This window comes from Danio aesculapii, chromosome 5 (genome assembly GCF_903798145.1).
Source record: "Danio aesculapii chromosome 5, fDanAes4.1, whole genome shotgun sequence".
NCBI classification, from domain to species: domain Eukaryota; kingdom Metazoa; phylum Chordata; class Actinopteri; order Cypriniformes; family Danionidae; genus Danio; species Danio aesculapii.
In genome coordinates, this window is record NC_079439.1 from 43,845,238 (window position 1) to 43,858,513 (window position 13,276).

General features: G+C 34.2%; 1 protein-coding gene across 1 annotated transcript in view; it reads left to right on the forward strand.

The window, feature by feature from the left end:
- The first annotated feature begins 6,494 nt into the window (after positions 1-6,494).
- LOC130228375 (WD repeat and FYVE domain-containing protein 3-like) overlaps positions 6,495-13,276 on the forward strand; it is a 150,845-nt gene continuing 144,063 nt past the window's right edge. The window contains 1 exon segment of the mRNA XM_056456805.1: positions 6,495-6,736. Coding sequence (XP_056312780.1) covers positions 6,708-6,736 — 29 coding nt within the window. The 5' untranslated portion in view covers positions 6,495-6,707.

A 13,276-nucleotide genomic window follows, 5' to 3' on the forward strand; every position in this document is an offset into this window, starting at 1 on the left:
ATGTTTCTCAAAATAAAATATACTGTCTTCAAAAGTGGATAAAAACTTGATATTTTTATCCAAGGTTATCATACCGTCAGAATCTTATACTGGCCCATGCCTACACACAAGGCATGGGCCGGTATAAGACTCTGACGGTATGATAAATATTTTCACGATATTGTGATTATCTGCTCTAAAATATGTTTTTTTTTAAAATGTCTGTTTAAAAAAAAAATTCCCATTGAACATAATATATTTTATTTAAAGAAACATTTTAAATATTTAGGAGCAGTAAACATGTCAGGCTGAATAATTCAATTGAATCATTGACTTCTGCTGTCTTCATTAGCTTCAAAAAACAGTTTCTTTACTGCTTGATAAAACATCTTTGTTTTGTCTCTTGTATGTCTCTTTTTCCTTGGATATAAAGTAAAGCCACTGCACTGTTGAGCTGTATAGTATGTTTGTGTGTTGGTTTATAAGCGATTTGTTTTTCAAGTGTTTCCTGAACCATGGGCTGTCCAGTAGCTTTTGATGTAGAAATACTGTTACCCTAAAAATCTTTGTCAGAAAAAAAACAAGTAAAAAAACTTTACACATTTCGTAGGAACGGTATTAGAACGAATTTTAGCGGTTTTAAAACCTTGACTTTTCCAAACCGTGGTAAATCTTGAAACCGGTTATCGTCCCATGCCTACTTGTGGGGCTTTGCTAACTTAAATAAAATGGTTTGAAGGCATTGACTGAGACATTTTTAAGTATTTGTACAGTACTGTAAAATACAAGCCTACGAAAACAACTCGAAAGCTTTATTTCTTTCATGGCCAGGTAGACACGCATGGAATTGCTCATCTGTCTATCTGTCTGTTTATCTTTCTGTATATATCTGCCTGAATAGGTATGTTTGAATGTGTGTGTCTATACCCCAATTTGTCTGTCTGTGTGTCTGTTTGAAAGTATGTCTATACCCCAAGTTCTCTGTCTGTTTGAATCTTTATATTTTAATGTTTGTGTCTATACTCCATTTTCCCAGTGAACATCTTTCTGTCTGTCATGTGACTATCTATTTGTCTGCCTGAATTTGTTTGAATGTACAATACCCCAATTTACCCCTGTTTCTGTCTATTTCTCTTTCTGTCTGTCTGAATCAATGTTTGAATGTGTGTATAATAACATACCCCCAATTTCCCTCAGTGTATGTCTTTTTGTCCGTATTATTAGACCTGTAGTGAATAATATCACTGCACAATCACATACACATTCATTAAGGCTGAAGCTAATCTCAGTAATGCCATAAGCTGTGATATGAAGGCCGTGGTGATTGATTGGGACACAGTGTGATGGTGAGGTTTTGGGCAGCTGCGTCAGGTGAGGGGTCATGGACTCACCAGCAGCTGTGTGGTATCGACACCTCCCGGCTACTCATTTACATGCCATTTCATTTGTATTGCGTGCCTTTGTGATGCCATACAGAACTATGAATACGATTAGGGACAGGCTATGATTGTGGTTTTATTATATCAACAACCTAACCGTTTGCATTGTGCAAGTCATTGAACCTGCTTTTCTTCCAGAGTCATCATAATATCGGCTTGAGGCCATATCAGTCACACATCACCTAAACTGCACACATTTGGAGGCTATAATCTTTTTATGTCCATTATTAAAACTTGTTTGGCTCACAGGATTTGTAGCTCAAGCATTCTTTTTTAAATAATTTATATTTTGTTCTGTTGTTGTGCTTTTAGATGAGGTAATTGAGGTTATTGTACAATGTTACAGTATATTCAGAATCAAGATCACGTCCGTGCCATTTAGGAAGTATGGATCTAATGTCAAACATGGTGAATTGTGACTGACTGACTCATGGTAATATTTTTTGCTTTATAACTTCTTGTTCAGTGGACTTCAATGATATTCGTCCATCTGATGTGAGATGCGCAGTGGGCAATAGTGGTCAGTTTGGAATATGAAGCAATTGTACATTGATATTTATCACTTCATTAGAATTGGAGCAAGACATTTACCCACCGTGGTGCTGCAAGAAGTTTGGTTAAAAGTAAACAGAGAAAATGAGTCTGCTCTGGAATTTATTCAACCTTACTAACCTTTCTGTTTATTGTTTTCGCGTATAAAACACATTTGATGTAACAAGATTGCAATTGTTATGATATTGAGTAACAAAATTAAACTGTTTGCTTTCATATTAAATGTTGTTTTAATGTACATGCACTGTAAAAATGGCTGTGATTTCTACGGTAAAAAACTGTAAAAATGCTACAGTAAAAATCCGTAACCTGGTTAACAGTATGTTTCCTAAAGTGTTGCATGCAAAACTGTTACAAACAATTTATTTGTGTTGAATTTAAACAAACAAACAAATTAAATTTATTAATGTTCAACTTAATTTGTTTGTTTAAATTCAGCCCAAATAAATCGTTTACAACCACTTAACGTAAATTTTTTTTGTAAATCCAAGGAATCATCTTTGAATAATTTTTTTCAGTGTACGGCGAATAACCCTAAATTGACTTTCCCAGAATTCCCTGAATGGTACATCACTTTTTATGCTTTTTGTTGACATTACTGTGGATCTTTTTAGTTGTTTTCCCATCAATTGTGTACATTAAAGGTTTATGTTACAACGAATACTGATAAACAATGTTTATTTCATGTCTTTAATGTTAGGCATGTTACCATACTGGTGTTTAGTAGCTGTGTGAATGACACCGAGCACCTTCTATACACTGATACACTTTTCTGCTAGTGGGAAAAGTTGTTTGTGATGAGCATTGGTTCATTATGTAACTTCCTCTTCACCACCTGCATATGGCTGTGTTAACATGTCTATCTGTGTAACAAAAGATGTGTAGATGTTGGTAATTCAAAATGCAGACTTATTACCTCTATAAATGATTTAAATATGGTAGTTTACTGTAAAAACGAGAAAATAGATTTACGGTTTGTACTTTTGAAACAGTACAAATAAAACAGTGAAATACTGGCAAGCCGTTTTTACCGTAAATTTTACAGATTAACTTTTTACAGTGTGAGTCAATTTTATATCCATTTAGGCCTCAGTTTAAATTGTCAAACATGATTTTGTTGTAGGCGCCAGTGGTGTAGTGGTTAGTGCGTCGACACATGCACTCTGGTGCTTGCGGCTACCCGATGCCGATTCCCGCCTCGCGGTCCTATGCCAATCCTTTCCCTCTCTCTGCTCCCCATGCTTTCCTGTCAATACTCCCTACTGTCGTATACATTAAAGGTAAAAAAATAATATAATAAAAATATAGAAAAATAATGATAAAAAAAAACAAAACTAACGAAAAACATGATTGTGTTTATCTGATCAGTAAGTTCTGAGAAATAAATGTTTTTATGTTATTTTAGCTTAAAATAATTAAATATATTTCAACTGAATTTCTTTTTTGTGGTTTATTAAATTTACTTAAAGGGCACCTAAGATGAAAATTAACTTTCGTAAGCTGTTTGGACAGATCTGTGTGTAGGTATTGTGCATCCACTGTCATATTGGAGTGATACAAACCCAACAAGACTCATCATTTCAGAAAGGCTTGTATAAACTCCACCACAAATATATCAAATGAACTTACTTGGTATTTTTGAGTAATGAGCTGTCTCTTTCACTGTGCTGTTTATCTGACGTAACGCATGATGAGAAGCACACATGGTGGGTGGGTGGTGGGGGGAGAGCAGCTCATTCACATTTAAAGCCACAGGCTACAAAACAGCAACAATGCATTCAGACACCAAAATGGGCAGATTCTGGAGGCTATAATAAATAATCTGATGGGTATTTTGAGCTGATGCTTTACAGACACATTCGGGTGACACCAAAGGCTTATCTTACATCTTGTAAAAGGGGTAAAATGGGTCCCCTTTAATATGTAATAATGTAATGAAAGATTTGGGGGAAATAATGTGTCATAATTAATAACTTAACATCTTTATGTAGAATTAAAACATAATTAGTCCAACCTGTACATATTAAAATGTATATAAGAATAAATGGTAATTTGATTATGATTTAAAACTTGCTGACAAATGGGCAAAGAAATATGACATTGTTATTATTGTTAGCATTATTGCTTGGTAAAATGAATGCAAAAATGTTTTAGTGAAGAAATTCTAACGTATGCATGGGGATTACAAACATTGTATTACAGTTTTATTATTTTACTGCTTGAAAATTTCCATTTTTAATCCATATGAATCTGTGAACATTTGTTTTTATTTCGATGGGTGCATTGGTGCATGGTGGCCGCACTACTCGGTTATCACCTGTGTTTGATAATACGGAGGAGCACAGTTCTGAATCTGCCTTGGCAAGTGAAGTGAACTCATGTGCTCTGTGTGTATTGTGCGGTGAGTCAGCAAATAGTTTAGGTCACACATTACACATGTGATATTTTGCACATTACTAGAGTATTGAAGCTGTAAGTTTCGATTTAATGACATTATACGAAACATGACTCACAGTACATGCAAAGAACTTTAGCTGAAGTATTCCTCATGTTTGAGTAACAGTAAAAGCAGCCAGCAGTAATGTGCCTTGAGCAACGAGTCTCTTCTTTTGTGTCATCGTGAGCTGGTTTTGATCTTTATGTCCTCAGACTGTTATTTAGTGCTTTGCTGCAGTCAGATTGTCTTGCCCTTTATGTGAGGTTTTGTGTGTGTGTGTGTGTGTTTATACCTTCCTTTTGTCACATCCCTATACCTTTTTTATTTAAGTGTATTTGTTTCATAATTCGCTTATTTAAAAAAAATAATAATTTAAATTGTTATTGTTATGTTTAGCCCCTCATCATGTAGAAATCATTATTTGTACATACAAGTTCACAGATATTAGAGAAAATTATAAATTATACTAATAATTCTGTAATTTTTTTCATCTAGGGCTGTGCAGTGTGACAATATATTGACAAATAAAAGCTATTATTTCATAATATTTGGTAATATTTCTTGTTGTCAAAAAAAAAAACATTGTTTACAGTAGGGGTGTCAAAATAAATTGTTCGGTGCACCGCGATGCAGACGTTAGAGCCAATTACAGCCCTTTCTGTTGAGCGCGTGACCAATCATAGGTGTTTAACAACTTGATCAACAAAGCAAGCAGGATAATATTTACTTTTGTTTATTTGATTTAAATGCTCATGTTGTTCTGTGCGTGTACTTGAGTTTTATTTGAAACACTCAACAAGAGTGTTTTCTTTGAACAGGTAAAGTTAAAGGTACAGTACATATATTCGACTGCTTCTATTAAAGGACAAAATTGTATTGCAAATACATATAAAATGTGTTTTTAAATGATACATTTTAATACAAGAATTCTTGTGCTGTGAAGTAAAATATAAAATTGTGCATGGAAAGCATCATCAATACAACATGATGCACTGAGATATCTAATTGAATCGAATTGATGGCATGATAATCGTAACTGAACCGTGAGACAAGTGTAGGCTCACTCCTCTAGTCTACAGTAATACTATTTCATCATTTAAATGAGTGCAATATTGAAACGACAATATGAGAAAATTGCACACTTGTAAATACAATGTTTACATTTAGAATTTTACTTAGCAATATTTTATGTTGCCTGCAATCAGTTTATAAAAGGGTTTATATTTCATTAATATTTGTTTTATATTTCAACATTATTAATCAAACATTTGCCCTGAACTTATTAAAGTCAGATTTACATGTGGTCAATATATATTAAATAATAATCGATTTAATTAATAAAAAATGTAATATATCATGACATTTTTCATTATCAAGATATGATATGACTTATCGTTATATGAGATGTTTGTCATGCACTCAAATACTTTTGCTGCTTGTTTGAACAACTTGATTAAAATGAGTTGAAACAACACAATTCTTAATTTGGGGGGGACAACTTCATAGTTTTATGTTCAATCCACTTAAATTTGTAAAAAAAAATTGTCAAATCTAATGTTTTGTGTTGGGAGGATAGAAACTAACGGTTGCAGGAAACATAAAATATTGCTAAGTAAATTGCTAAATGTAAACATTGTATTTGCAAATTTCTCTGCATTTTTTACAGTGTAGTCACTCCCGTAACACATGCTTTTTTGCCTTTTTTCGGGGAACTTAAATATATCTAAGCAAAACAAACATATTTTAAATGTCAATTCAAGATGGGGCACTCTGAGCATAGTTATTGCTAATTAAATTTTTGTCAAATGTTCAAATATCACATCCATACTGCTGGAATAGTCTGTTTCAAGTGTTTTTGTCTGTGTGTGTGTGTGTCAGATGACAGACTTCTCCTTTTCAAAGTGCTCACTCGTGTAGACTCACTAAGGCATCGCCATGATTTTTTGTTCCTTTTTTACACCATATTACCATCTTCTCCTCAATCATTATCGATGGATCCCCCTTAACTCTTGATTTGGTATCTCCTGGTATGACACTGGTCGCCCCCCCATGATGTGTCCACGTGGTAGAGCTGGTGACAGGGAGGATCAGCTGTGCCAGTCCCTGCAGGCTGCTTGGCTCTCTGGCGCACAGGTCTCCTGGCAGTGCCAGCGACGAGCCTGAATCGCCGCTCCCTCCCACAGCGTCCTATAAATGCTCTGCCCTCTCTCTTTTTTTCCCCTCATCGGCACGGCTCAGATTAACAACCATTATTTTCTTCAGCAATCTTAGGATCGAAAGTGCATCGTTAACTACGCAGGATGCTTGCAGAGCACCGGGAGAACAGTAGGTATGGAAAAAAAACATGTTTGATCAGCGTGTCTCCATGGTGACAAGGCGTTTGTTTACAGTTCAGAGCCGTGTGTCATGGATTTATTTGCTGCGATGGTCGTCTTGAAATGGCTTCTTACTTTCTGCTGAGGATTCTGGCAGCGCTTCGCTACAATTATGTTTGAGAATCACACATTTTTGGATGCCCACTTGAGATTTTTGCTAGTTTTGAAAGAATTAATGGCTGTTGAAGGTAAAACAGATGAGTAGGCAAATGACAGATGGCACAACAAGTGAAACGACGATGCCGTCCTTCCCGGAGGAACGATAATGTGGAGCAACAAGAGGTTGCTGGAGAGGAGATGTTTCAGATGTAAGATTATATCTCATCTATTTTTGATGCATCATCTTCATCAGGCGTTGTGGGCGTAAATGATTTCTTCACTGCATTATCCTGGCTGGCAGTCATTCTTTTCTTGGAATTGTGATTTATTTTTTTATTTATTTTTTTTCCCTGAAGCGTTCATACACCTGGTTTCTGGCTGCTTATTGCGAATCAGGTCAAGACTTGTTTGAAACTAAGGGCTTCATTATACTGCACTGTGATTTACGCAGAAAAGCTCTTTTAGTTGGAGAGATGGTGAGTTGAGTGTTAGGTAATCAGTGATTGGTTAGTGTTCGGATCGTTATTTTGAACCGTGTCACTTCAGCTTGTTGCTGTGAACAGTCGTTATGTAACCAGTTTATGCGTCCTCCTACTCAGTTGTTAAATGTACAGAGCTGAACACTGATTTACTGATTCTTGAGGAGGTTTTGGTTAAAGTAGATCTTAGCAGAGCAAAAAGTATACATGGTCAGCTCTAAAAATGATCTTTAAAACTATTTGTTTTAGAGTTGATGCAGTAGCTTGTCAGTTAATGGCACATGCGTGGTGTTATCAGTGGTGAAATGAATTTCACAGTAGACTCTTGCTATTAGAAACAATAGCAGCTGTAACTTTGCTATTATAATGGTTTTCTTGTGTACAGTATTGATGTGTTGTACACTGCGTGCTAAAACTTCTGAGTTTGCACTTGTATTACAGTTCTTGTTGACTCTTGAGGGTTAGTTGTTATGCTTGACTTGTATTGCGTAAGTGTAATTAAACTCAGTATTTGAAGGTACGTGTACTCTCTTGTAAGTCGCTTTGGTGTAACTGCATCCACTAACACTAATATTTAATAGAATTGCAGTATTTTTTGTTTGTGGTAATTGTGCTAATAAATCAGTTTCTGCCTCATCTTCCAATAACACTAATATTTAAATGATTATTTTTTTATTGAGGGAAATTTTAATTGAATTGGTTCTTTTGATTATTTATTTGTGTGGTTCATTCTGCTGTGGCGACCCCTGATAAATCAGGGACTAAGCCAAAGGAAAATGTATGATTGAATGGTTATTTATTTGTTTGTCAGTATTTATTTATTTAAAATTTAAAGTGGTAGTGTACCCAAAAGTAAAACATTTACAGTTTATTTTAGGGCTGCGCTATATATCATTTCAGCATTGATATCACAATGTGTGCATTCGCAATAGTCACATTGCATCATCTGCAATGTGGAGTTGGGATTGCAGTGAAGAATGTACAGGGTTTACGTTTTATGTTATTCAATAATAGGGGCAGGACAAAATAGTGATATGCATGAGGTGGCGCTTCTTGTAAGGGAGGATCGCACGTATAACAATGTTGCAATTCTAAGAAATATAGGTGCTGTTAATAAAAAAAATACATCTTATAATTTTTTGATGCATTTTCCGTCTTTATTACAAATATGATGTATTTTTGATGCTTTTCTTGTGATATATCATGATTTATGATTATCGAGGGCAAAATATCATGACAATATCATATCGTATTACTGTACCTAGATGATTTCACTTTTATCTTTGCTCTATCTTATTTATTTATTCTTGCAATGTCTTTGATTCAGTCCTCTACAAGATTATTCCAATCGAAGTTAATGTTTTTCATTCTAAATGGAGCTATTCAAGTCATCTGCCGAAATCATATTCGTATCAATATAAATTGCAGCAAAATAAAATATCGCAATGTCAGATTTTTTCAATATCGTGCAGTCCTATTTTATTTACTCCCCCTTAAGCCATCCAAGATTTAGGTGATAAAAGAAGTTAATGTGGACCACTTAAACTGTGCTCCTGTTTCATAAAATGTGAGTGAACAGCAACTAGCATTTTGAGAGTTAAAGCATTTACAGTCAAAACAAAATGAATACTAATGGCTCCTGACAATGCTGAGGGCTTATCAAGCTGAATGATCAGCCTGTGCAAGAAATGGAACATTAAATCATTATGTTTTATCCACACCCTCTGCTAATGCATTGAAATCATAATAATAATAATAATGAAAATTGTTCTTTTAATTTGTAATAAGGTTTCACAAATGTTATTTTAACTGCATTTTTGATCAAAGAATAATGTGTGCTTTTAGTAAAAAAAAATTATTCAAATTTTGGAATGAGATAGCTTACTTAAATACTTAGACGCTTATGTAATACTTACAGGAGATAAATACTTAGGAAATTTGATCAATTTGTTTTTGTAAAACCAAACAACATCATTATTTTTTTCTTTTGTTATAGGAAATAAATATGTTACTTATCTATTTAATTAGGTACTCAGAATGAAATTGATTTAAATTAAATAATTTATTTTTGCGTAAACATAAAATTGTTAATTAAATACATTTTTTGAAGTTGACATATTTAAAGATGAAAGAACCACAGACTGAACAGTTGTGGACTGTATGTATTATGGCTGCACAATATATAATTTCAGCATCTATATCACAATGTGTGCATCCACAATAGTCACATCACAGGATCTGCAATGTTGAGTTGGGATTATATTTGATTATAATCATTGCAGAGTTGAATTATAATAGAGTAAAAATGATAGTTCACCCAAAAATTTTACTTTACTCACGATTTTCAAACGTTTGAGTTTTCTTTTTTTATATTGAAAACAAAAGTAGATTTTTAATAACTCGTAAGTGTTTAAAACAAGCGACAGGTGAATAAATCGTGTGTAAATTAGCATTTTTGGCTGAACAATCCTTTTAAGGCCTCTGTGCGAACATTTCAACTTTTCAGAGTTTAAGACATCCGGCCACAAGAAATGATTATGTTGTAACTTTAATAAAAATTGCATTATAAACAATAAAGACTATGCTGTTAGACTGTCTAGAAAACTGTGATTCATATTTATCTTTGCTATATTTTATTTATCTATGCTTGTAAGTTATTTGTTATATATTATTCGAGATCCAGTCCCCTACAGAATCACCCCAATCAATCTAAAATGAAGAATTCTTTCCAAATAAAGCCAGAAAATCGCAATGTCAGATTTTCCCAATATCGTGCACCCCTAGTATGCATGTTTGTGTATGTTGTAGCAGGACAGCTGACACCACCTCCTGTTGTTGTCTTGTAGCCTTAGTGGGAAATGTTCACTCTCACTTCGGCATTTCCATCACCCATAACAGTGAGAGAGATGTGAGGGTTATTGTGTTTACGTCACTCAGTATTCCCAAGAGTCTTTGAAAGGCTTTGACGAGGCTGAAGCTCTGCTTTTTTTCTCTTCTGAACAGTCCTTTGGAGCTTACTTTGCTTTCTCAGACAGTCATTGGAGCTGGCAGCCCTCTAAGAAATGCTATGAAAGACTTAAAGTTTAAAAGGCTTAGCTACATTTTACTGAAGATTTCATGTCCCAGCAACCTTACTCCCCACCGATTTACATCAAATCTGCCTCCGTATGTCCCAAGGCAGGATTATTCATTGAGGAAGGACAAATACCAAGAGGAAATAGATATTAAATTTTGGAACACCTGTTAAACTAAACAAATTTTCGATTTGAGTTATGCTTAATTACTAACATGTTCAGAAAATGTTTAGATTATACACTGAATAAAATGATTCATTGGCTTTACTACATTTTTTAAAAGGTAAGTGGTTGCAAACAATTTATATGGGCTTAATTTAAACAAATAAATTAAGTTGAACATTACTAAATTTGATTTGTTTGTTTATCTTCAGTATAAATTGTTTGCAGCCACTTACCCTTTCATTTTTTAAGTATATGAACTGCAAAATCTCCAGAAGTTCTCAAACTAAATGCATTTGTAATGGTGGAAAGTTATCTTGTGATTAAATGACATTTGAGTAAAAATAAATCAGAGTAAAATGGCCTAATTCTACATTGTTTTTCTGAAATGTGCAACAAGTAACATCAAATAATTTTTATAAATGTACATTAATATGCATTAGATTATTTAGCAATGGTAGAATATCCATTTAATCTTTCTGTCATGTAAAAATACTGTCATACAGGTAATAAAATCTTGTCATATTTTATTTTATTTTAACTATTTTCACATAAACTCGCTTGTGATGGGTGCAATCTTCCACTCATTAGAATTTTCACTGTGTAAGCTTGCTTTTATTCTCTTCTTTATCAGGAGTCACACATGAAAACAGTGAAATTTTATTTGAAGGAAAAAAATTTGAAGCTTCTAAAACACTGACAGTCATTTACTGGTCTCCACAGCATCCAAACCTTAATACTATTAAAGCATTGACGGATCGCCAAGAAAATAAACAAACAAACAAACAATCGAACAAATTAATTAATTGAATATGAATAAATTTGTGGAAATGCAAACATATTGCTAAGACATCAGAACTCTTGGTGGCCTAAGACTTTTGCACAGTCATTTTTTTCCATTTTCATAGTTTCACACAAGGATATGTAAAAAAAAAAACACTTAAATGATGTGTAAAATAAACAATGTTTCAATGGGGTAGGACTGGAATTGTCCAATTAGTAAAGTCCAAATCATTTAAATCATTAATCATCAAAAGCATTTGTTGTTATAATTTTCAGCATAATTGGGCAGTCTGAAAAAAGGATTGATTTGTAAGCTCAGGTCAGCACTTCTGGTGGTAATATTCTGTGAACCACCTTAAGAGGAAGCATCTGAATCTGATTATACCTTTAATTTTAAAATTATGTTAAACTCTAGTTTTAACGACCATTTTGACAAGTGATTCTTTAATGCAGTATTGTGTTTATAAATGTACAAACAATTAAAACAGTTATGTTTACAGATTTTTGCAGTAGTACTCAAAAAATGAAACAAAAAATTGCAGTTCATCTTGTGCCCTTTATTTTCCCCCTTATTTGAAATATGCTGCAACATACTGTATATTTCAAAGCGACCTATAAAATGGAATTACTTTAAAGCAAACAAAACATTCAAAGCTTACATGTATTTTGGATTTGTGATGTAAATCTAAGTGGTCACAGTGCTTTTTCATCTATGTCTGCTTTTGAAAAATGAGGCTTTGGGAAATAATTTAGGTCAGTGGTTTGTTGGTCTAGGTGCAACAAGTCCCGCCTTCTTGCGTATATGTACAACAATGATGTGTGTCTGAAATACTCAACAAAACATACATTGGTCATGCATTTGCTAGTGAATTTGTTATCTGAAACGTGCAACGAAACGTACGCCGAGCAATGTATTTTACATTTTGTACAAATGAAAGGCATATTTTCTAGTGAGCCTGGGCTGATGTATCATCAATTTAAATTTTGAGAGAAAGTGTGTCCCTCAATGTCTGTGAAACCCGATAAGCTGATGGGGGTGCTAGACAACAGCTACAGATAAGAAAGGTCAGGAATGTTGAAGAGTGTCTGGTCAATTTCCTTAACATTTACGTGACCTGAAGTTAATGCCTCCTTAACCGTTAGAGGATCAAAGAATTTGTTTGAAACCTTTAAGAGCATTTCTATGTTTGGTAGATTTTTGTGTATTTTACTTGTTTAAAAAAAGACTTGGTGTCTTCAGATCTCTTACATTGATTATGATATTGAAATCTGAGAAACTTTTAAATGAGCTCTGAGTGTTCAGTGACTAGGAGAAGGAGCTGCTCTCAATGTAAACAGTGTTGTACTTTTTTACTCAGCAGAAATTATAGTAGGTGTTTCACATCCTGTACCTGAAAATAAGACTTGCAAAACCACCAGCTGACTGACTGTTGGCAACATTAAAAGTGCTGAGTAGTTTTTGTTTTAGCTACACAGGTCATATGTGCCACTTTTAGAACTCAATAATTTCCCTGTTTGGACAATTAGGCAGTTGTGAATTATAAAGAAAGTATTTTATGTGGTTGCAGCGGACACTTTGTGTATATATGGTGGCTGCAAGGTTGGTGATACTCAAATCCAGGAACCTGGATACAATGCAGATATTTTTAGTTTGATGCATGAAGTCAGTGTTGCTCTTGGTGGTCTCATGTTTCTCATCTTCAAGTGCTGCTGCTGATTTTCAGTGTCTGTATTTGTCTGTGGTCTGTTCCCGTCTCCGCTTCAGCTCACAGATGTTGGGCTTTTTGCTCAGGGCATTGCTGAACCATTCATTTTTTATTACAGTGCTGCGTTGGTTGAAAAAAAAAATGTCTGTCAGATCAAATGCGTGTCCTACTTTTCCCATGTGCTCTCCGGC